The following is a 25,127-nucleotide window of genomic DNA, read 5'->3' as shown; positions in this document are numbered from 1 at the left end:
GGGTTGTGGAATGCCTCGTATCATTAAAAATAAACATATATCTATATATCTATCTATCGCTGCAATGATGACTTGACCCATTTCTGACAATGTGTTTTACAATATGCAAGACAGCTGAAGCACCGGTTTTAAAAAAAACACAAAAATGGCACTTAATCACTGACAAAAAAAAAAAAAAAAAAAACACAATACTGCTGGTACACCAGAGTGTAACCATATACCTGTCCCCACTGCAACAGATACCTTGTGTTCCAGTGCATTCACTGGAAGCACAGTGTTGCAGTGGGGACGGGTTTTATGGTGGCACTCTGGCGTTTAAAACCACAGGAAGAATAGGTAACTATGACAATACTGAAGCAGCAATACAACATTCAAGACAGGATCAGAAAACGCATTTAAAAAAAAAAAATAGCAATACAGGGCTCAGGATCATCAGAATTAAACAGAAAAAAAGGAAAGTAGAAGATGATGATCTTACCCAATACAATACACATTCACTTTGTTTTTTTACACACATACAAATCAACAGCAAACTTTTAAAAGCTTTTCATTTGACACAAATGTCAGGAAGGGGTCCCTCTAGTGGTTATTGTGCTTCATAACACTTTAAAAAAATTGCATTTCTTAACAATTAGCGAGATACAGCCCTCGCGCGCACACACACACACACACACACACACACACACGCACACACAACACCTTACATGGTGCAAACACTTCTTAAGACCGGTCCAGTTAGGACAGCACACAGTTAATGGATGCATTATTACTAGATTATGGTAATGGAGTGTCACGGTGTTTTTTTGCACCAGTGGAGCATTTCAAAGACTCCTCGATGATTGCTCGTATAAAAAGGCTCTTCATCAGCTTAGGTCAAGCGGATCGCACAGGCTTGAGATTTTTAAGCCTAGCCAGGCAGATGTGCTCAGTTCTGAAATCACTCTGAGGCTTAGAACAGGAGAAAAAGTAACAGACCAGACCTTTAAAAGAAGGACAGGGGTCCTCTCACTGGTTATGGAAGTTTCTGTTGATCCGACAGGAAAGGGGTCGGATTCAATGGTGTTCAGGAGCCTCATCTGACCCCCACAGTCTCTAAGATTATACTGTAAATTTGTGTGGATCAGGGGAGGGCGGATTCCCCGTTCAGAGTGAATTCAGAAACAGCTGCTTGGGTTTGTGACGATCGCTGCTTTTCTTAAAGACTCTGCGGAGAACAGCGACCCACACAAACCCAAGCAGCTGTTTCTGAATTCACTCTGAACGGGGAATCAGCCCCCCGATCCACACCAGGGACCCCTCGCCCTGATTTCTGCACACAGCTCCGTCCCGTTTACAGAACGACGCATTCGTTGAGCTGTATAATTCACGACTGATGACTTATCCAGTTTTAAACATCTAAAATTGGTTATTATTGGATGTAGGATCTTGTCTTTCAAATACCTACCTGTTGCTTTGGTTTAAAAAAAACAAACAAAAAAAAAAAAACACACAACACCGAAATTGTTCAGTTTGATGGCACACAAACACCCCCTATACACATATCTGTACATGCACAACGCCTGAGGCACAGGAACGAGCCACGAAACTGACAAAAAAATAAGCAACGTTGAAAAAAAAAATTCTTTAAACCTCCACATCTCTTCAGCACGTCTTTTTTTTAAAAAAAAAAAAAATATTTTAAGTGCAGTCGTTTCCGTGCTGACCAATCAGTGAAGTGCTGAAAATGTGACCGGCGTGCCTTTCATCCAATCAAATGTTAAAGTACTGCCGTCGCCGTGACAACAGGTTCCGGGCGCACTCGACAACTGCGTTTCACAGCAAAACACAAACAAAAAGACAAGAAGACAGCTGGGATTGGAAGAGAAACCCAGCATGTGATTGGCTGGTTCAGTTCCCACCCCCACCCCCTGGTGGGTTCTCAGTGGGAGTGGCTTGTGCTGCAGCTGGCCAATGGCTGTCAGGCAGAGGCGGGTCAGGGGCGTGTCTTAGCCGGCAGGTTTATTGTAGCCAAAGAGTCCGACTGGCAAGTACTTGACGTGAGTCGGCCACTGAGCGGCGAGTTGAAAAAACTTGACGTCACTCCACTCCACTCCGTCTATCGACACTGGAAGCAAAAGAGCAGAAGAGACAGCGTTAACCCTGCGAGCCACAAGGGACGTGCAACAAACAGCGGGGCTGAAAACGTAACGGGCAGAAACCGTTTGGACAGCGATCGCTCGGTTCCTTACCCTTCAGGATGGTTTGCTGCTGCTTGGCAGAGCAGATGAGCCGGCTGATGCCCTCGATCACCTGGCTCCTTGAGTCCAGCTCCTTCTCTTTGGGCTTCTTCCCCAGGAAGATCGTAGGCACTGGAACACAAAATCACAATGAAATGAAACCGATCAGAGCCGAGCGATCTCAGCCCGCAGGCTCCTCGCTCCGCAGCAAGAAGAACAGCCTCTGCTTTGCGATATTATTATTATTATTGTTACTATTGTTATTATTAGCAGCAGTAATAATAATATATTAGTCTGATGGGACACCAGCTGTAATTACACCCCCGAGCCAGCAGGGGTCTCTCTCCCAGGCTTGCTCACCCTTCTTGTTCTTCTCCTTGGTGACGACGGTCATGGCCATGGTGTTGAGGGCGGACTGGCTCTCCCCCACAGCGCCCCCTGGCAGCCGGCTGACCTGCACGGAGCGGAAGCTGCTTTTCAGGGTGTTTTTCGAACCCGTGTCCCTCCTCTCTCCCTCTTTCTTCTTCTCGCCTCCGGTGGCCAGCCAGTAATCCACCTGCAGGCCGATGGTGTCTGCGGCGTGGGACGCGGCGGGGCTCCTGCGTGGACAGGGTTATTACTGTGAGTCACGTCAAGAGCAGGCTCGAATCCGCGCGAGAGGAGGAAAAAAAAAAAAAATCAACTGCATGAATCTGAAGCAGATCTCTGCAGAGAGTTCTGAGGAGCGTCTCACGTGTTGAGTATTTGTATTGATAACGGCTTTAAAAAAAAAAAATGGAAATCATATCAACGTATCAGATAAGTACTTCCAGTGGAATGTATCAAGCTGATGAGAACTTATATAAAATATAAAATGTGTTTATTTAACAGACGCCTTTATCCAAGGCTTACAGAGACTAGGGTGTGTGAACTATGCATCAGCTGCAGAGTCACTTACAACTACGTCTCACCTGAAAGACGGAGCACAAGGGGGTGAAGTGACTTGCTCAGGGTCACACACACACACACACACAGTGAGTCCGTTGCTGAATATACTCCTGGTATCAAGCCCCTTTCTTTAACCACTGTACCACACTCTCTCTCTCTCTCTCTCTCTCTCTCTCTCTCCTCAGTACCGACTACTATATTTCAGATCCACAGCAAACAAATAGCCATGCTTTTTACAGTTTTGACCCATTTAAAATCAAAACACCAGCTGTATTTATGTCATTTGATGCGTCACATTCAGACGTGACTTTTGCGGTTAAGAAAAAAAAAAAAAATGAGGCTCACCCCATCACTGCCAGCCCGCTGGTCATAGAAGGCGAAGAGGGCGGGGTCGCAGCGGTCTCCTTAGCCAATCCGACGGCAGCTCCGTGAGGGGGCGGGGACGTGGAGGGGACAGCCAGGCTCAAAGCCACGCCCTCATCACCGTCTCCTGTGAGGAGAGAGAGCGCTCAGATCAAGAAAGACTTCATATCTAGTTTCAAATCAAAAAGATAAATTCATTCTATACAGCAGTGTGCGGATCTACTAGAACACCTCATTGATATCCTTTATAGACCCGCCTGCATGAAAACACCTCTGGGTGTGAGAATCTCAATTTCCGCTCAGTAAATCAGTGCTATAGACTTTAAACTGCATGTGTTGTCTATTGAAGTCAGTAATTAGACAGTCACTAGTTATTTGCCTGACAGTTTTTCCCAGATTTCCAGTTCCAGCGGTTTAAGAACATAAGAAAGTTTCCAAAAGAGAGGAGGCCCTTTTCGGCCCATCTTGCTCGTTTGGTTGTTAGTAGCTTATTGATCCCAGAATCTCATCAAGCAGCTTCTTGAAGGATCCCAGGGTGTCAGCTTCAACAACATTACTGGGGAGTTGGTTCCAGACCCTCACAATTCTCTGTGTAAAAAAATGTGCCTCCTATTTTCTGTTCTGAATGCCCCTTTATCTAATCTCCATTTGTGACCCCTGGTCCTTGTTTCTTTTTTCAGGTCCCCTGGGTTGTCAATACCTTTTAGGATTTTGTATGTTTGAATCAGATCACTGCATAGTCTTCTTTGTTCAAGACTGAATAGATATGCCTGTCTGCATACGACATGCCTTTTAAACCCGGGATAATTCTGGTCGCTCTTCTTTGCACTCTCTTTTGATTTCATACGCTGAACAAATCAAAACCTACAGAAGCACAACGGGGCTTTCTAATAAACCCGCACGCTGCTGTGTGTGTGTGAAATCTTACCGGAGCTGGCTGGACACGACTCAATCAGACCCACCTTGACAACCTACGAGACACACAGAGGAATATTGAAGCAGGTAACAGGAGTTTAAATGTGTGCATGCTTGCACTGTGGAAATAGAATGAATCAATCTGGTTGAGTTTCAGGTTGTTCCAGTCTTTAAAAATTACACGTTCTTGATAAAATCACTGATAACAACAGAAATCAATGCTGGAACTGTAAGATGGAAACACAGCCCGCCACTCACCCCAATGAACGGGATGAACTTCTGATAGGAGTCTTCGTCATGCCTGAGGGGGGAAAACACAACAAAGATGTCATTTCCAATTCCAGCAGCCCAGCCCAGCCCAGCCCAGCCCAGCCCAGCCCAGAGCCGCTCTTCAAGATCATCTGAGAAATAAAGAAATCTGCGTAAAGCAGGAGGGCTGGGAATCAGACTCCCGTTGCACAGCAGTGTGATCCAGTCCTGGTTTCACTGGGAGTTTAATAATCAGACACACCCTAAGCTTGTTAGCTAGACACACTGGGGGCTGATCAAGCTGGTAGCAGTGAAACCTGGAATGGATCACATTGCTGTGCAATAGGAGTCTGATTCCCATCCCTGCAATTGCACCAAAACTAAACCTAACATAAAACAACAATATAGAGTACAGAAATGGATTAATAAAGGCTTTTCTTTAGGCTAATGTCACTTCGTTTTTATACAGCTATAATCAAGCTCTGCATATTTGATCACAGCCATAAAACAGACGGCTTGAACAACTCCTGGCTGCATGGTAGTCAGTTTGTCTGCATCCCGTTACTGGATCCTCAGGGGAAGGGGAGTCTTATTTCAAGCTGCGTCGCTGTAGGTTTAAAGGGAACAGCACCCAGAGAGAGCGCCCCATCACTTCGCACTGAAAGGAATAGGAGGGTGAGCCTTGTCATTACCCCTGTATAATGCCCTTTTAGACCAGGGGTGTCAAACTCAGCTCCCGGAGGAGGGAGGGGGGTGGGGGGGGCAGTGTCTTGCATCCCCAGGTTCGAGACTCACATTCTGTGTTTGCAGGTCAGCATGGCTTCTGCTATGGGCAGCTGGTGAGTTATGCTGGCTCCAGCAATGTACTGCGAGATCCGACCCACGACATCAAAGGGGTCTGGAACAAAACCAGCACCAAATAAAACTGTTAGTTTAGCTAGAGAGCAGCATAGTGCCGTTAGCAAACCAGGCTACAGCAAAACTCTGGAGAAGCGACTTATTTCAGAAGAGCGCGTTAATGTATTAGACTTATTGTCGGAGTTTTCCCCATTAGTAGATGGGTCCAGTGGTTAAAGAAAAGCGGTTCTGTACCTGTCGAGGGAGGTTCTGCCCGGCTGAACAGGTCCCTCCAGGACTGGTCAAGGAAAGCTGCGTTGTATCGGCTGTCTACCGAGCCCAGGTACTTCGCTACCGGGTGAGATCCTGCCGGAGAAAAGGAGACCAGATCAGCCGATATCGAGGGCTGGATATTTTAAAACATTTTTATTTACAGCAGAAAAACAAACACTGTTGTCACATTCAAAACTGATCAGAAGGCAAATATTTGCCGTATTTATTTTTACCCAGCCGGATCAGCCACGGCAGGTAAGGGGTTAAGAGGCTGGCCTCTCTCTTACCCAGTGGGATCAGTCACGGCAGGTAAGGGGTTAAGAGGCTGGCCTCTCTCTTACCCAGCGGGATCAGTCAGGGCAGGTAAGGGGTTAAGAGGCTGGCCTCTCTCTTACCCAGCGGGATCAGTCACGGCAGGTAAGGGGTTAAGAGGCTGGCCTCTCTCTTACCAGCGGGATCAGTCACGGCAGGTAAGGGGTTAAGAGGCTGGCCTCTCTCTTACCCAGCGGGATCAGTCAGGGCAGGTAAGGGGTTAAGAGGCTGGCCTCTCTCTTACCCAGCGGGATCAGTCACGGCAGGTAAGGGGTTAAGAGGCTGGCCTCTCTCTTACCCAGCGGGATCAGTCAGGGCAGGTAAGGGGTTAAGAGGCTGGCCTCTCTCTTACCCAGCGGGATCAGCAGGAACCTCATGTGGTTGAGCCAGTCCGAGGTCTTGTTGGCGAGTTGGGTGACGAAGAAGCGAAGGATGGAGCCCAGATAACTCTGCGTGCCGATCGCTGCCACCTTCACCGGCCGCGGCATCGACGAGTTACAGTTACAGCTAGGGGGGGGGAGGGAGAGGGGGGGTTATATAGAGGAACAACACTAACACACAAAATCAGACCCAAACATGCACGCACACACACACACACACACACACAAATCAGACCCAAACACGCACACACAAACACACAATCATTTCACACACACAAACACATAATCAGCCCCAAACACACACAAACTCATAATCAGATCACACACACACACAAATCAGACCCACACACACACACACGCTTTCTTCATTAGCCTGCCACCCAGAAACACTGCAGTTAATAACTATTACAATATCGAGTCTATTGCAGTACATAGTAAACACTGCAGTTATAATATATAACGTGCTCCCTTCAGTCGCTGTGTGTACAGCTGTGGTTTGCATCACCCTGTAGAACGAACTCATTTATATTCAAGTCGAACGAAACCTGTTGAATAAGGTTAACATATTGAAATTACACACCAGCGCGTTGAAGTTTTCTATATACTTAACACGAAATGCTACTGTACTATCCTGGTAGACTGTTTTTCTGCGATCTCATTTTGTAGTTTCTTTTTGATCATGCGATGTTAAATAAAATATCTAAATTGTGTTCAATGCGTACAAATGCATACAGTAGTGTATAAATCTATTCGAACACAGAATTAGATCTAAATGTTCGTAGTTTTTATTTTTTTATTTTTTAATTAGTTCTCAATCCTACAGTTCTGGGTGCTGCTAAATGTTCGGGCTGGGAGTTTCACTCACAATTTCTGAATCCGGGAGAGCACTGCACTGAGCACGGTCTGAATCTCCACGCTGGTGGACGTGCAAACAACGGACATCCTCCGACACTGCAGCAGCTCCGCCACGTACTGCAAAACAACAGGGCTGTGAGAGAGAGAGGCAAAGACAGGTACTGCAAAAACAACAGGGCTGTGAGAGCGAGAGGCAAAGACAGGTACTGCAAAAACAACAGGGCTGTGAGAGAGAGAGGCAAAGACAGGTACTGCAAAAACAACAGGGCTGCGAGAGAGAGAGGCAAAGACAGGTACTGCAAAACAACAGGGCTGTGAGAGCGAGAGGCAAAGACAGGTACTGCAAAAACAACAGGGCTGTGAGAGCGAGAGGCAAAGACAGGTACTGCAAAAACAACAGGGCTGCGAGAGAGAGAGGCAAAGACAGGTACTGCAAAAACAACAGGGCTGCGAGAGAGAGAGGCAAAGACAGGTACTGCAAAAACAACAGGGCTGCGAGAGAGAGAGGCAAAGACAGGTACTGCAAAACAACAGGGCTGCGAGAGAGAGAGACAAAGACAGGTACTGCAAAAACAACAGGGCTGTGAGAGAGAGAGAGGCAAAGACAGGTACTGCAAAAACAACAGGGCTGCGAGAGAGAGAGGCAAAGACAGGTACTGCAAAACAACAGGGCTGTGAGAGAGAGAGGCAAAGACATCGGGGCTCCAGCGGGTAAGGAAAGGGGGCTTCAAATCCCGGCTCAGCCACCGACTCTCTGTCAGAGACCCTGAGCAAGTCACTTGACCTCTTTGTGCTCCGTCCTTCGGATGAGACGTAAAACAAACGAGCTCCTATTGGAAGTGACTCTGCAGCAGCAGATGTTGGTGAAGCACAGTTCACCCCCCTCCTAATCTTTGTAAGTAGCTTAAATGGCCTCTTTACACCCAGGAGCGCCGCAGAGGATGTGAGCTACCGCCCCCTAGAGGACAAGCCATGCAGGTGCCAGTAAGGACACGTTCCATGCAAATTTTGCCTCCCGATGCGAGGATCACTGTGGAATCCGGAGACATACTTCTGTCTGGTTCACAGACACAGATAGGCACTAAATCAGGGATGGAAATAAGACTCCCGTTGCACAGCAGTGTGATCCATTCCTGGTTTCACAAGGAGTTTAATAATAAGACACACCTGAGCTTGTTAGCTAGACACACTGGGGGGCTGATCAAGCTAGTAGCAGTAAAACCTGGAATGGATCACACTGCTGTGCGATAGGCGTTCCATCCCTGCAATGTAATTCCAGTCCAACTGCAGTTAAAATCTAATTCCAGTCTAGTCTAGCAGTATTAAACTGCAGTTGCAATGCAGGGAGAGAACATGATATATAGAATATGTGGAGAGAGAGAGATGCAGTTACCTGTCCCTGCCACTCTGTGGTGTTTACCAGAATGATATTCTCTGGCAGCGCTGCGTCTGACACTAGGATTTGGTTCAGCTGGTCGTAAACCACTTTGCGAGGGACCTGGAGGAAGAGACAAAACCACACCGAACACACAGGCACGTTACTGCAAATGAAACCACGCCAGACGACCAAAGCTTTTACTAATTTCAGGGATGGGAATGAGACTCCCGCTGCACAGCAGTGTGATCCAGTCCTGGTTTTACTAGGAGTTTAATAAATCAGACACACCTGTGCTTGTTAGCTAGACACACTGGGGGCTGATCAAGCTGGTAGCAGTAAAACCTGGACTGGATCACACTGCTGTGCAATAGGAGTCTGATTTCAACCCCTGCAATAGCACTATTTTTTTAGAAAGAAAAAAACACACATCACCAAAACTAAACCTAACATAAAACAACAATACAGCACACAGAAATAGATTAATAAAGGCTTTTCTTTAGACTGACGTTGCTTCGTTTTTATACCACTATATCAAGCTCTGCATATTTCATCACAGCCATAAAACAGACAGCTTGAACAACTCCTGGCTGCATGGTAGTCAGTTTGTCTGCATCGCGTTACTGGATCCTCAGCCAATACTCTACAATGTCATTGCCTAGCTGTGATCCTAACTTGTCACATCCTAGTTCATATTGTATTCTAGTAGTGTTATTATTATACATAGCATCCTAGTTCATATTGTATTCTAGTAGTGTTATTATTATACATAGCATCCTAGTTCATATTGGATTCTAGTAGTGTTATTATTATACACAGCATCCTAGTTCATATTGGATTCTAGTAGTGTTATTATTATACATAGCATCCTAGTTCATATTGGATTCTAGTAGTGTTATTATTATACACAGCATCCTAGTTCATATTGGATTCTAGTAGTGTTATTATTATACACAGCATCCTAGTTCATATTGGATTCTAGTAGTGTTATTATTATACACAGCATCCTAGTTCATATTGGATTCTAGTAGTGTTATTATTATACACAGCATCCTAGTTCTGAGTCGCCTGGGATAACGGCATCAGATAAAATAAAAACGGAAGTCAAAACAGAAAGTACAAAGCTATATAAAAAAAACACAGCCTGTTTTGCTGCCATGGGCAGCCGTTGCCGTGGAAACGTGGCATTAGTGTACCTGGGTGGAGTGACCCAGGTCCGGGGATCGCTCGCTGTCAGTGCTGTTCGTCCTCTCGCTCAGCGGCTTGGACAGCTGCCTCTCTCTCAGAGGGACGCCCCGCTTCTGCCGAGGGGTGTGGCCCCCTTCCAGCCTGCAGGAAAAAAAGAGGGGCGCACAGGGGAGACGGACTGCGAGTTTAATAATCAGACACACCTGAGCTTGTTAGCTAGACACACTGGGGGCTGATCAAGCTGGTAGCAGTGAAACCTGGAACGGGAGTCCCACCCCCCACTCAATGTGCAGATCACTTTACTAGAGATGAGAAAACGCAAAGACTTTAGTTGGTCCAATAAAAATATGTTTTTGCTAGAGCTTTTCTGCTGCTGTGCTCCTCGTTGGTGTAACTCTATCCCCGGGTGACATCATCAGGCAGGTTGAAACATTGGATTACTTTAAAGTTTAAATTCAAAAACAGCCTTTTTTTGGGGGGGGGGGGATATGCTTTTAAGTAATCGCTTGTACACTTCGGTGCACAGCAGGGAGGGGCGTGTATGGAGGCGTCCCGGGACGGCGTGGGGGTACCTGGGGGAGGGGGAGCTCTGAGGCTCGGGCTTGCTGCTCTTCAGGGGCGTTCTCAGTTTTTCGGGCACGACGATGGAGGTGCTCAGCTCCCCAAAAAGGTCCGGATCGCTCGGCTCCTGAAACCAAACACAGGCAATGAAAGAGTTAACACCAACATCCGCTGTGCCTCGCGCTCTGACGCCTCGTCACTGGATCCTCAGCTGATGCGCTATCCTTGCACTATCGCACTGCTAACATGTCGCTGTAGATACAACTCGCTGTGATCCTAACCTGTTGCCTCCTGGTTCATATTGTATTCTAGTAGTGTTATTATTATACATAGCATCCTAGTTCATATTGGATTCTAGTAGTGTTATTATTATACACAGCATCCTAGTTCATATTGGATTCTAGTAGTGTTATTATTATACAGAGCATCCTAGTTCATATTGGATTCTAGTAGTGTTATTATTATACATAGCATCCTAGTTCATATTGGATTCTAGTAGTGTTATTATTATACAGAGCATCCTAGTTCATATTGGATTCTAGTAGTGTTATTATTATACACAGCATCCTAGTTCATATTGGATTCTAGTAGTGTTATTATTATACACAGCATCCTAGTTCATATTGGATTCTAGTAGTGTTATTATACACAGCATCCTCGTTCACATTGGATTCTAGTAGTGTTATTATTATACATAGCATCCTAGTTCATATTGGATTCTAGTAGTGTTATTATTATACACAGCATCCTAGTTCATATTGGATTCTAGTAGTGTTATTATTATACAGAGCATCCTAGTTCATATTGGATTCTAGTAGTGTTATTATTATACATAGCATCCTAGTTCATATTGGATTCTAGTAGTGTTATTATTATACAGAGCATCCTAGTTCATATTGGATTCTAGTAGTGTTATTATTATACACAGCATCCTAGTTCATATTGGATTCTAGTAGTGTTATTATTATACATAGCATCCTAGTTCATATTGGATTCTAGTAGTGTTATTATTATACAGAGCATCCTAGTTCATATTGGATTCTAGTAGTGTTATTATTATACATAGCATCCTAGTTCATATTGGATTCTAGTAGTGTTATTATTATACACAGCATCCTAGTTCATATTGGATTCTAGTAGTGTTATTATTATACACAGCATCCTAGTTCATATTGGATTCTAGTAGTGTTATTATTATACATAGCATCCTAGTTCATATTGGATTCTAGTAGTGTTATTATTATACATAGCATCCTAGTTCATATTGGATTCTAGTAGTGTTATTATTATACATAGCATCCTAGTTCATATTGGATTCTAGTAGTGTTATTATTATACACAGCATCCTAGTTCATATTGGATTCTAGTAGTGTTATTATTATACATAGCATCCTAGTTCATATTGGATTCTAGCAGTGTTATTATTATACATAGCATCCTAGTTCATATTGGATTCTAGCAGTGTTATTATTATACACAGCATCCTAGTTCATATTGGATTCTAGTAGTGTTATTATTATACACAGCATCCTAGTTCATATTGGATTCTAGTAGTGTTATTATTATACATAGCATCCTAGTTCATATTGGATTCTAGTAGTGTTATTATTATACATAGCATCCTAGTTCATATTGGATTCTAGTAGTGTTATTATTATACATAGCATCCTAGTTCATATTGGATTCTAGTAGTGTTATTATTATACATAGCATCCTAGTTCATATTGGATTCTAGTAGTGTTATTATTATACATAGCATCCTAGTTCATATTGGATTCTAGTAGTGTTATTATTATACATAGCATCCTAGTTCATATTGGATTCTAGTAGTGTTATTATTATACACAGCATCCTAGTTCATATTGGATTCTAGTAGTGTTATTATTATACAGAGCATCCTAGTTCATATTGGATTCTAGTAGTGTTATTATTATACATAGCATCCTAGTTCATATTGGATTCTAGTAGTGTTATTATTATACACAGCATCCTAGTTCATATTGGATTCTAGTAGTGTTATTATTATACATAGCATCCTAGTTCATATTGGATTCTAGTAGTGTTATTATTATACAGAGCATCCTAGTTCATATTGGATTCTAGTAGTGTTATTATTATACACAGCATCCTAGTTCATATTGGATTCTAGTAGTGTTATTATTATACATAGCATCCTAGTTCATATTGGATTCTAGTAGTGTTATTATTATACATAGCATCCTAGTTCATATTGGATTCTAGTAGTGTTATTATTATACAGAGCATCCTAGTTCATATTGGATTCTAGTAGTGTTATTATTATACAGAGCATCCTAGTTCATATTGGATTCTAGTAGTGTTATTATTATACATAGCATCCTAGTTCATATTGGATTCTAGTAGTGTTATTATTATACACAGCATCCTAGTTCATATTGGATTCTAGTAGTGTTATTATTATACATAGCATCCTAGTTCATATTGGATTCTAGTAGTGTTATTATTATACATAGCATCCTAGTTCATATTGGATTCTAGTAGTGTTATTATTATACATAGCATCCTAGTTCATATTGGATTCTAGTAGTGTTATTATTATACACAGCATCCTAGTTCATATTGGATTCTAGTAGTGTTATTATTATACACAGCATCCTAGTTCATATTGGATTCTAGTAGTGTTATTATTTGCACTTGCTGTAAGCGACACTGTGTTTAAATATGAAATTGTTTCCAGCCCTGGCGTGTGTATTACCAGGGGGTCTGTCTCGGGGATCGGCTCATCCAGGTTCCAGCTCCAGGAATGCTTTACCTTCTCAGAGGAGGCAGGGTCTCCCTGCAAGGAAATACAGACCACAAGACGAATCAGCAACATTCGCACTATGTGGGTTATTATTATTATTGTTATTAAGTGAGTAAGCAGTTTCCCTTATTAAGGTTAACCCATGGTATTTTTGCACTTTTCCCATGGTTATGTTATACATTTACCACACTTTACCCTGGTTTGCCATGTTTATTAATATGCTTTACCACGCTTTCACTGTGCTTTATTACACTTTGCTGTGCTTTTACTATAAGGAACTCTTAGAAGGGTTAGTTTACCATGGTTTGTTTTTTAATATGCTTTACCATACCTCTGTGCTTTACAATGCTTCTCTATGCTTTACCAGACCTCTCTGTGTTTTACAATGCTTCCCTAGGCTTTACCAGACCTCTCTGTGCTTTACAATGCTTCCCTGTGCTTTACCAGACCTCTCTGTGCTTTACAATGCTTCCCTATGCTTTACCACACCTCTCTGTGCTTTACAATGCTTCCCTATGCTTTACCAGACCTCTCTGTGCTTTACAATGCTTCCCTATGCTTTCCCTGTGCTGTATCACACTTTGCTGTGCTTTTACTGTGGGGAAAGGTGTTTGTTTTGAAGGATAGGCTTCTCTTCACAGTGTCTCTCTGCACTCAGCTGTTTGTTTTGAAGGATACCCTTCTCTTCACAGTGTCTCTGCGCTCAGCTGTTTGTTTTGAAGGATACCCTTCTCTTCACAGTGTCTCTCTGCACTCAGCTGTTTGTTTTGAAGGATACCCTTCTCTTCACAGTGTCTCTCCGTACTCACCGGGCTGGTGGTGTCCTTGCCGAGGCTCCCCTTGCTGTTCAGGCTCCCGATCTCGGTCTGCGAGCTGGACTGGGACATGCCTTCAAAGAACGGCCTGGAAAGCAAGAAACAAACCAGGGCTGGTCAAGCAAGCACTGCACACTGCATATCACACACACACTGCAACTATACACACACTGCATATCACACACACACTGCAACTAAATACATACACACTGCAACTACACAGAGCATATCACACACACCGCAACTATATACACACAGAGCATATCACACACACCGCAACTACACACAGAGCATATCACACACACCGCAACTATATACACACACACAGAGCATATCACACACACACCGCAACTATATACACACACACTTGATTTTGATCTTTTATTTAACATCATGTAATCAAAGAAAACTACAAAATGATCTCGCAAAAAAAAAAAAAAGTCTACCGGAAGCCATAATAGTCATACAGTAGTGTTTCATGTTAGATTACGAAATGTCACATTTTTTGTCAAGTTTTTCAGTAAGTAGATCTGTCTATCTGTACATGACAGACCACTGAAGCAATGTATTCTTGAGAGAGAGAGAGAGAGAGAGAGAGAGAGAGAGACACACACATACACAGAGAGAGACACAGACACAGAGAGAGAGAGAGACACAGAGAGAGAGAGAGTTACTTGACCTACTTGAGTTTGGGTTTGGGCGTGCTGAGGAGGCTCTCTGTCTCCTCCATCTCCGGACCGCTGTCGCTGGGGTTGTACATCTCCAGACTGTCGTACAGCTCGTCCAGATCCTCCTCCACCTCCTGGATCTGCTCCCGGGACACGTGCTCCAGTCCGAACCCCACCTGGGAGAGGGGGCGGGGAGGGGGGGAGCAGCGGTCAGAGCGCGGGACTCAGCACAGCACACGCAAGCACAGGAGCCTTCCGTCAACACCACCTAATCAACGCTTTACCAAGTCCCAGCAAACCTGGACGACACGATCCGGAGATACGGACCTGAAACCACGCTGCGTGAAACAGACAAACCGGTCAGCTCCAGCTGCGAAGACCCAGTGAAGTCTGACCAGCTCCCTTTGATTACCAGCACACAGCCCCTGGATTTAAAAGAGAGGCCCGGCTGCAGCGACTTACTTCATCCGACACCTTGAATCTTTTCAGCAGGGCGACAAACTTCTGCTTGATGTTGGGCTGCTGCAATTCAAAAAACAAAAACCAAGAAACAGACAAGATTAGAAAATTCCAGTCGCTGACAAATGGAAGCCTAAAAAAAAACGCTGACTTGCCTCTTCAAAGCAAATTAAAAACAGGGCGCAACATTTTTAATCTGGATCCTAGAGCTGCAGCTGTAGCATATAAATACACTGAACCTTGATGTATATTTTCGGGGGGCTATTTCAGAGGAAATGCTTCCAGATATCAGGCAGCTATTCTGTAACTGTTTTTAAAATAGTATGTTGCATCTAGAGTCTAGGTGTGTTTGCAACAACATTTCCAAATCTAACATGAAATACTACTGGACTACTATCATGGCTTCCGGTAGACTTTTTTTTTTTTTTTTTGCGAGATCGTTTTGTAGTTTTCTTTGATTACACGACGCAAGATCGAAATTATGTTCATATAGTTTTTTTTTTTTTGTTTGTTTTTTTTTAAACGACGCATCGATTCTTAAATCCTAGTCGTCTGATCTTGGGCTGCCTCTAAGGTTATCTTAACAGAACGCGGGGGTCGAGGGAGATATGCTTCAAGGACGATCTCTTACGTTGACGCGGGTGCTGGAGGCGGTAGAGGTGAGCTTCCTGCGAGATTTCTTCACTTTCCGAACCTCGTCGTCCTCGTCGAACAGATCCTGAAAAACGAGGGGATGAAAAAAAAAAGATTTAAAAAATGATGCAGCTGCAAACAGCGGTCATGCAGAAGCGTTTGGCCGCAGCCGCGCTGCATGCAGACGGTTCTCGACAGACGTGCTTAAGAAAGGCTCTCTGACCTGTCCGTGCAAGGGGTCATCGCTCCCCTCCTGCTCTGAAGAGTAGCTCTCCTCCTCCTCCTCAGAATAGTTATCGATGTCCGGAGAGCGATCTGCTGGAGACAGGGAGAGAGGCAGGGGTGGGAAATAAGACTCCCGTTGTATAGCGGTGCGATCCATTCCAGGTTTTACTGCTACCAGCTTGATCAGCCCCCAGTGTGTCTAGCTAACAAGCTCAGGTGTGCCTGATTATTAAACTCCTAGTGAAACCAGGACTGGATCACACTGCTGTGCAGCGGGAGAACAATGATTTTAAGGGAGGTAGCGATATTGTTGCTAGTGCTTTTAAAAGGTATAAAAAATGGAGAGGAGTCAGTTACCATGACAATACAGTTAAAGAGAAAATTAAAAACAACAGTTACAAATGCCTCCAAAAAAACGACAGAGTAGCCTGTCCCCCTCAAATGAGGACAACGACACTTAAGGGGTTAACGTGAAAACATGGGTGTTTCTTTCAAAACTCCACACGCGACGCCTACTCTACATAGCGAACAAAAGTGTGAAATAGAGAAGACTGAAGAATTGATATTGCAATCTACAATCCCTTTAAAACACAGAGGCTGGCAGGTTAATGGCAATAATAACTTGAATTTTTTTTTGTTTTGTTCCGCTCCCCTCCCCTCCCCTCCCCCCTGACCTGACATCTTGACTTTGGGGCCCTCGTGGTCGATCGGTTGGCTGGACAGGGAGTAGATGCGGATTTCGGCCACTGGGACGGCTGCGTCCTTCACGTTGCTATGGAGACCAAGGACCTGGGCTCCCTCGCTGGGGTGCTGCATCACCTACAAAAAACAACGAAGGTTTGGAAACTCCAGAAGGTTTGAAAACTCCAGAGGGTTTGGAGTCCCTGTGCCCTGAAGGTTCTGCTCCCCCCTCCTGTCCTGTGCTGTGTTGTATTGTATTGTATTGTACTGCCCTGCCCTGTCCTGTCCTCTCATGCAGTCTGGTCAGTCTCTCACCGCACCTCTGCCATGTTGATGAGCCCCACAGCCAGGGTCTTGTAGCCCAGGATGGTTCGGTTCTTGTACCTCTTCCTTCGTTGAAGCATGATCTGCAGCTTGTTGGCGTCGCGCTTCAGGAAATGGGGGTACTGGAGGAACGAAAACAAGAGCAAACAAGCAAGCGTTTAAAACTAACAATGTGAAACCCCCGCCTGTCAGAACAAGGCAGGGAAACTGAGAACTTCCTGTAGCCTCGGGTCACATTAACCAAACACATTCTCCATTGAAAAAATAAATAAAATCCCAACGCAAGCTGTATTTATGTAATGCGATGCATTCTGAAAATCAATACTGCTTCACAGAAAATGGTTTAAATCCTTCGTTTTGGCTACAAAACTGCTGCGTCCCGTTTTGAGGACGGTCAGGTTAGACAGGATGTGATCAGAGAAGTGAAATCTCACACCGGCTATGAAGCTCAATACAGAGAAAACAGAGTCGCTTTATCAGAATGCAGGCTCTCCATCGCACCCTACCTGCAAGGAGAAGGTAAGCTGCAGGTCTGTCTCCGTGAGGCCGGCCACAGAGAGGAGGATCTCGTTGGAGCGAAGGATCCTTTTCGAACCCTAAAAATAAAACAGGGTTACAAAGCCCAGCAAGCAAGGGGGGGCGCGACTGTATACCAAAGACTAGCCAGTCAGAGACACAGGCAGGAAATCCAGAATCTGAGCTGTCCTTAACGCGAACTTCCAGCTCCTGCCTCTTCACAGATTCAACAGCAAGGAACCGGGCTGACACTGAAGTCTCTCTTCACAATGTCTGCTCTAGTGCACTGCTAGCGTCAGGATTAGTGCCCGCACTGTCAAACAGGTAACATGGCAAGAACGATACACGATGGGGTACGAAACCCTGAACTGATCATTCGCTTAATCAGTTTTAAACTTTAAACTTGAATTACCGAGCCTACAAAACCCCTGATCACATGATATTGTAACACCAGGTTTCTGTAACACTTTTTACTGGTCTCTTGCGCCCTCTGTCAGATATTGACGGAATTACACAGAATAAACCAGGTCACAAATACATCAACGGTGTTTTGTAAACCGGAGAAAAATCGCTCAGCGAGAAAATAGTGTTAGTAATAATACTGAAATCAGATTCTGATTAAAATACATGCAATTCTTAGACTGAATCGGATGTCAGTGAAGACGTGAGTGAAGAATATTTAGCATCAACATCAAGTGACAGTGAAGAGGCGACCCCAAGCTCTGTGCGTTGCTGCATGCTTCAAGGAGTATCAAACACTGAAGCATTAGAGACTCTCACTGCCCCCACTACCTGTTCACCCAGATAGAGAGAGATGAGTAAATCCTATCTCAGGACTGGGGGTTAGGAAGCGCTGGTTTAGGGCACAGATCTCAAACCCCAGTGCACCAGAGCAGGCATTTTGAAAAGAGCTTTGAAACAGACATTTAAAAAAAAAAAAGTTATAAAGTGTAAAAAGTTGTTACTGTACCTGCAGTTTGACTGCGATCACGACAGAATTGAGGTCCTTATCCAGCTCCTTCAGAATGACAAGCTTCTTCAAAGTGAGACTGAACAGCCTGGGGAGAGAGGAGAGGGGAGCGGGGGAGAGGGGGCAGGGGAGAGGGGGAGAGGGGACACTGAGTGTCCATATGGAATAGCACCCCAGGGATGGAAATAAGACTCCCGTTGCACAGCAGTGTGATCCATTCCTGGTTTCACTGGGAGTTTAATAATCAGACACACCTGAGCTTGTTAGCTAGACACACTGGGGGGCTGATCAAGCTGGTAGCAGTAAAACCTGGAATGGATCACACGGCTGTGCAACAGGAGTCTGATTCACATCTCTGCAACAGTACCCTGCACAGTACGAAACTGAAGCAAGTTTGTTAGAAACACTCATTCAGAAACGTCATTCAGCGGCAAACGTTTGGACGAGACTTTTTCAGCGTCTTCAGTTCACCACAAGGGGCTGTGCTGCCTCTTCTTGTGCACTTCGTAGAAATGAAAATCACCCAATTCTTATTGCAAGGCAGAGCACTGGATAAAGGGGTCAGCTTCACAGCACACAATCAGACCAGGGCTGCTGGCGTCTCTCTCTCTCTCTCTCTCATTGACTTATCAGCCCCTTACAGCATTAGCAGGCAGGGTGAGGACAGCGCTGGCTCCCTGCTTCAAAAGAGCCTTTCTCCAGGCAGAAGATTCAAAGGACAAAGGGGAGGGAGAGTTAGGCGGTTAACCCTCTCAGGGCTGCTGCATCAACATAGGGACACATCGGGATATACAATGAAGCAAGACTTCACGTTGCTATGTTAGCTAGACACACTGGGGGCTGATCAAGCTGGTAGCAGTAAAACCTGGAATGAGCTATACAGCAATGTTACAGTTACAGGGATGGGAATCAGACTCCTATTGCACAGCAGTGTGATCCATTCCACGTTTTACTGCTACCAGCTTGATCAGCCCCCAGTGTGTCTAGGTAACAAGCTCAGGTGTGTCTGATTATTAAACTCCCAGCGAAACCAGGACTGGATCACACTGCTGTGCAACGGGAGTCTGATTCCCATGCCTGGATCATAGTCATTTCTGCCAGGCAATTGTGTGCATTCAAATCACATACAGAAAGCGAAAAGATGTCTGTATGTCTTTAGAGCCAATATTTATTTTATTTTAAAAACAGCGGATTTGCAAACAGGAGGATAAAGGATTCAGCCCACAGATGGGAAGCCATGTCACCTCTCCCATCACGAAGCTCGTAGCTTCAAATCGTTGTTTTTTATATTTAGAAAGCCGACAGAGAGAGAGAAACAGACACAGAGAGGGGGAGAGAAAGCCCTTGAGATTCTCAGCTACCGCTGCCAGTGGCATTAGTATTCTGAGCACAGCGGGACTTGGGATAATGGAAACAGAGGAATGAGTCTGGATCGTGGCAGCGAGAGGAGACAGACGGGAGAGGGTCTCTCTCATGGGCTTCAACCCCAGCTCTCAGCTCCACAGGGGCGAGGCAGAACAGCACCCAGGCCTGTCGGAATAACACACACAGTCCGACCCGCTTAACATCACCCCCCGCCCGCAACGTAATGAGTCGACGGAAACAAGTGCCTGATAATATCACGCTGGTTAATATCACACTCCTCTTAATATCAAGGGAATGCAACAGCCTTGTAATCGATTTCCACCACACTTACCACACCTCTCTGTGCTTTACAATGCTTCCCTATGCTTTACCAGACCTCTCTGTGCTTTACAATGCTTCCCTATGCTTTACCACACCTCTCTGTGCTTTACAATGCTTCCTTATGCTTTACCAGACCTCTCTGCGCTTTACAATGCTTCCCTATGCTTTACCATACCTCTCTGTGCTTTACAATGCTCCCCTATGCTTTACCAGACCTCTCTGTGCTTTACAATGCTCCCCTATGCTTTACCAGACCTCTCTGTGCTTTACAATGCTTCCCTATGCTTTACCAGACCTCTCTGTGCTTTACAATGCTTCCCTATGCTCTACCAGACCTCTCTGTGCTTTACAATGCTTCCCTATGCTTTACCAGACCTCTCTGTGCTTTACAATGCTCCCCTATGCTTTACCAGACCTCTCTGTGCTTTACAATGCTTCCCTATGCTTTACCAGACCTCTCTGTGCTTTACAATGCTTCCCTATGCTTTACCAGACCTCTCTGTGCTTTACAATGCTTCCCTATGCTTTACCAGACCTCTCTGTGCTTTACAATGCTTGCCTATGCTTTACCAGACCTCTCTGTGCTTTACAATGCTTCCCTATGCTTTACCAGACCTCTCTGTGCTTTACAATGCTTCCCTATGCTTTACCAGACCTCTCTGTGCTTTACAATGCTTCCCTAAAAAATTCCTGAAACTTGATAGGCTATCCTAGATTTCACTTGCAGCTTACAAGGATCTTATCTATGCATCTTCCATGCGTCAGCCAGCATCCCACGCTGGGACAGAGAGGAGGGGGGGAGAGAGATCAGTCCTGTCTCAGCAAGCACTGCGGGAGCCGGAGGGAGGATCATTGCAAAGCAATCTCCAGTCATACAGAGAAATCATAAAGCTGGTAAAAAAACAAAACCACCCCCTGCAGCACAGAGTCACGAACGAGTCGAGTTTATACATGATCTGCAGGCTGGAGGACACAGGCTTACACATGTGTGTGGGAGAGATGGGAGAGAGAGATGGATAGAGAAGGAAGAGAAACGGAGGTAGAGACAGAAGAGAAGCGGTGAGGGAGAGGGAGGAGAGGAGAGGGGGAGAAGGGAAGGAGAGAGAGGGGGAGGGGGAGAAGGAGGGAGAGGGGAGAGAGCGAGAGGGGCAGAGGGGAAGGGGAGAAGATGAGAGAGGAGAGAGAGTGGAGGAGGGGGAGAAGGAGAAAGAGGGAGGACAGAGGGAGAGAGAGAGGGAGAGAGGGAGGGAGGGAGAGAGGGAGGGAGGGACAGAGAGTCTGGCAAGGCGTCACATGTCTGAATTCCCCACTAAGATTACTGTAAACACAGACATGCTGTAAAACAAGCTAGCGAACTAAACACGTCAAACTCCAGCTCCTAAATCTGTTTCACATTCTGCAGGGCTGGGAATCAGACTCCTGTTGCACAGCAGTGTGATCCAGTCCAGGTTTCACTGCTACCAGCTTGATCAGCCCCCAGTGTGTCTAGCTAACAAGCTCAGGTGTGTCTGATTATTAAACTCCTAGCGAAACCAGGGCTGGGAATCAGACTCCCATTGCACAGCAGTGTGATCCAGTCCAGGTTTTACTGCTACCAGCTAGTTTTTTATTTTTTTCTAATAGCCAGGCCGGGTGGGGAATTTGCTGACAAAATTAGAAATTGCATCCTTCCGTATTTCATGTACAAATGATACTAAAATAATCCAGGTCTGGCCTGAAAATGTCGTGCAGACACTTGGTCATTAATCAAGGCAAAGCAGATACAAAACACGGGGTAAATTCTCTCCTACAGAGCAGAGAAACTGGGACAGACCCCCTCCCCCTCAAAAAAACCCTGTACTCCGACCAGTTCACTTCTGGGAGACTTGGGTTCGAATCCAGTTTAGGACAAGCCACTGGCAATATATGTAGGGGCACCAGCAAAGTGGACTGGCGGAAAATGTTCTGCTTCCTTGACGATAACTCAAATAAATAAACGCAAAACTCAAAACAGCAGACCGACAGCGAGGAATTATTCATGAACACAAAGCTAAAAGGAAAATACGTGCGGGTTTATTTTTAAAAATTTTAAACGGTTTTCGAATAGAACGTCGACGCCACAAAACCGTTGGTTTTCAAAAATACTGCCAGATTCTAAAAAGTATAATACAATGAAGTCGTATTTCTTATTTTTTTAAAAAAAATACGACCGGTAACGTCTAAAAAATAAAACACACACACACAGAGGCACAAGAACAGGCAAACACACACACACAAAAATAAAAATTAAAAAGCGAGATATTTTTGGTTGCTACGCACACTCTACCACAGACGAATGAAAAACATTTTTTTTTACGAGTCGAATGTAAACTGTAAACACGTTTGTGGGGTAGTTAGTTTATATTTAAAATGTCCACCACATTTACTTAATCATTTTTTTTAAAAAAACAAAAAACTAAACTACATTGGAAGACATTTGTTAACCGTATAGAGAGACAGGCATGCGATACAATGACGATACAGACAGTCTTCCAGCAGCAGAAAAAAAAAAACGAATATTATTTTTTTTTTTAAAATTTCTATTTTAATTTTAATTTATCTTGTCAGCTCACCTGGGCACACAGCTGGGAGACGACCTGTCCACCTCCCACGTCGCGTACAGGTTCATGTGGACCGGGCGGTTGGAGGCGATAGCGACCGATTTGAAAGGCTGGAGATGCGGGGACGGAGCCCCTCCGGTCCGCTGCAGCCCTCCTCTTTCAGACATTTTTTTAAAATTTAATTTATTGTCTCCCTTCTGCCTCGTTTGATGTAAATATACTAACTAAAGAAATTGTTTGCGGTCCCCTTTTTTTTTATCAGACCCGTCTAAATCCTTCTGTTCGTTCTCTCTCTCTTTTTCCTCTTTGCAAGTATTCTCTCTTTCCGTTACAGTCTTCCACTCTCACCTCATTTTTATTTTTATTATTATTATTTTTTCCCTCTAGTAGTCTGTAAATATTTGCCAAGGCAGGAAACGGAAATGTTATCTTCCTCCACCCTGACTGTGAATTTAGCGACGCCCCCTGCATTAAAGGTATATACACTTCAGCCTTGAGTCTCTAAGAAATAAAATCACGAAAATATATCTATATTTCAATTAAAGCGGTACTAATCCTAAACTGTGTTGTTGTTTTAAGGTTGGGAAAAGAGAGAAAATCTAAGTAATTTCCGTTGTATGTGAAATTGTGGGCGAACTGTGACGTGTAAATGTAGTGTTTTTCTTTATAAATAACACAAAATGCAGGTGAATAATTAAACACACACACAAGCTCGTTTGGTACAGCAATTTATTTATTTACTCAACGTATTTCTCTCATGACCTAAAACTCATGCAAATCTACATTATTATTATTATTATTATTATTATTATTATTATTATTATTATTATTATTATTATTATTATTAATTTCTTAGCAGACGCCCTTATCCAGGGCGACTTACAATCGTAAGCAAATACATTTCAAGAATCACAGTACAAGTATTAATACAATTAAGAGCAAGATAAATACAATGACTTTGGTTCAAGCAAGTACAAGTGTGACAAAATACGATTCAATAATACAGCAGATAACAGTGTCAGTGATAGTTACATCAGGATATGATTAAATACAAAATACTACAGATTAAATAACACTTGGCAGATTACAGTACTCTGAAGTACAGGATTAAATGCAGTAAAATAGGGGGCAGATAAGAGCAAGTAAAGCGCATTTATGGAATAATAATAATAATAATAATAATAATAATAATAATATAACTATCCCACAATGGGTTCAATTTTACATTAAAATCGGTGTCCACCGCAAGCCTCTACTTTATCTCAAAGCAGGCCTTTTTGGCAGTCCCTTTGGTTTACATGCCCCAAATCCTGGGCCAAATAGGCAGACGCCTTCAATTCGAGGACTTGCGGCAGTAGGAGGTTATAAAGGACAAGCAAAAACAGACATTTAAAAGCGGGGCTTACAATGTGTTGTGTTTCTGTCATACAAAACACGATACAGCCGGATGATATTTTCACCGTAAGGAAGGTAACGTCTTTAAATACTGTATGTAATTTAACGTACGTCGTAGAACTAGGGGTAGGTAAAGCAATACGCGCCGTTAAAACTTAAAAATGATGCAGACTCGGTGTATATAATGTGTGTTTATAACGTTTATTTATTTAATTTATACCACGAGTTTACCTTGAAGCCGCGTGACCTTGAAACGAGAAGAATGTTTTTTTTATGCTCTCGTATTTCCTTTTAAAATAATAATAATAATAATAATAATAATAATAGGGCCTAATAATAATAATAGGGCCTAATAATAATAATAATGAGTCCCATTGCACAACACTTTGATCCAGTCCAGGTTTTACAGTAATTCTGTGAGCTTAAAGGTAAATTAATAAGTATGAATCAATAGCCAGCTCCAAACATATTTACATTCCTAGATACCATCTTATTTCGATCTTGCAGATGTACTACACATTGAGCAACGAGGCTTCTTTAAAAATGTAAAAAGCTGAGGAATGTGCAAACCGCCTTTCTGTCACGGTTTGTAAGTAGGTACCTGCTGCTGCATTAAATTAGCAGCGAAGAACAACATTAAATAAATTAATAAAACACAAAACTAGGTTACTCGGTCTGTTTGAAAATGCAAAGCCAGTGAAATCCGTCATTCGTCAGGTTCTGGGTTGTGTGTGTGTTTAATTGTATTTATCCAGGATCATTTCAACGGGTTCCTGGCCATGATCCTGCGGGCCACAGTCAGTATACTTACTGACAGAATTTACAACCATGGTCGGATTTCAAATAAATATTTGAGTGATTTTTTTTTTTTTCTTGAAGAGACTTGTTTTTCATTTGAAGGTCAGGCGTTCCAGAGATGAGACGCTTGATATACAAAGGCACG

The 25,127-nt window shown here is 43.9% G+C and overlaps 1 protein-coding gene across 2 annotated transcripts; it reads right to left on the bottom strand.

Annotated features, from left to right (window-relative positions):
• Window positions 1–394: 394 nt before the first annotated feature.
• Window positions 395–23,271, bottom strand: LOC117967847 (phosphofurin acidic cluster sorting protein 1-like). Of its 2 annotated transcripts, none has more exons than XM_059015907.1 (24): window positions 22,802–23,271; window positions 18,525–18,612; window positions 17,545–17,634; window positions 17,035–17,160; window positions 16,708–16,852; window positions 16,032–16,126; window positions 15,807–15,893; window positions 15,179–15,238; window positions 14,732–14,892; window positions 14,043–14,136; window positions 13,186–13,266; window positions 10,463–10,578; window positions 9,899–10,031; window positions 8,721–8,825; window positions 7,338–7,444; window positions 6,445–6,599; window positions 5,763–5,873; window positions 5,466–5,568; window positions 4,680–4,722; window positions 4,435–4,477; window positions 3,489–3,633; window positions 2,577–2,815; window positions 2,229–2,348; window positions 395–2,104 (listed from the first exon to the last, which is right to left on the bottom strand). In XM_059015907.1, exons 1-24 carry the CDS (start codon window positions 22,954–22,956, stop codon window positions 1,986–1,988), a joined length of 2,721 nt encoding a protein of 906 aa, XP_058871890.1. In that variant the 5' UTR covers window positions 22,957–23,271; the 3' UTR covers window positions 395–1,985. The 2 variants fall into 2 exon arrangements, with proteins under 2 accessions (XP_058871890.1, XP_058871891.1); XM_059015908.1 differs by having other exon boundaries at window positions 16,032–16,123; window positions 22,802–23,269.
• Window positions 23,272–25,127: the final 1,856 nt, after the last annotated feature.

Source organism: Acipenser ruthenus, chromosome 51, assembly GCF_902713425.1.
Source record: "Acipenser ruthenus chromosome 51, fAciRut3.2 maternal haplotype, whole genome shotgun sequence".
Classification (NCBI taxonomy): Eukaryota; Metazoa; Chordata; class Actinopteri; order Acipenseriformes; family Acipenseridae; genus Acipenser; species Acipenser ruthenus.
Note: the sequence above shows the minus strand (reverse complement) of the source record. Positions and strands in the feature narration are given on the sequence as shown.

What these genes read in the sequence shown, in the direction of transcription:
- LOC117967847 (XM_059015907.1), bottom strand. Translation starts at nt 22,956, where the DNA reads ATGTCTGAAAGAGGAGGGCTGCAGCGGACCGGAGGGGCTCCGTCCCCG. An exon ending in AGCTTACCTTCTCCTTGCAG is followed by an intron (nt 17,161 to 17,544) that starts GTAGGGTGCGAT and finishes TCGTTCCTCCAG; the next exon opens with TACCCCCATTTCCTGAAGCG. An exon ending in GTTCCTGCTGATCCCGCTGG is followed by an intron (nt 5,874 to 6,444) that starts GTAAGAGAGAGG and finishes TTTCTCCGGCAG; the next exon opens with GATCTCACCCGGTAGCGAAG.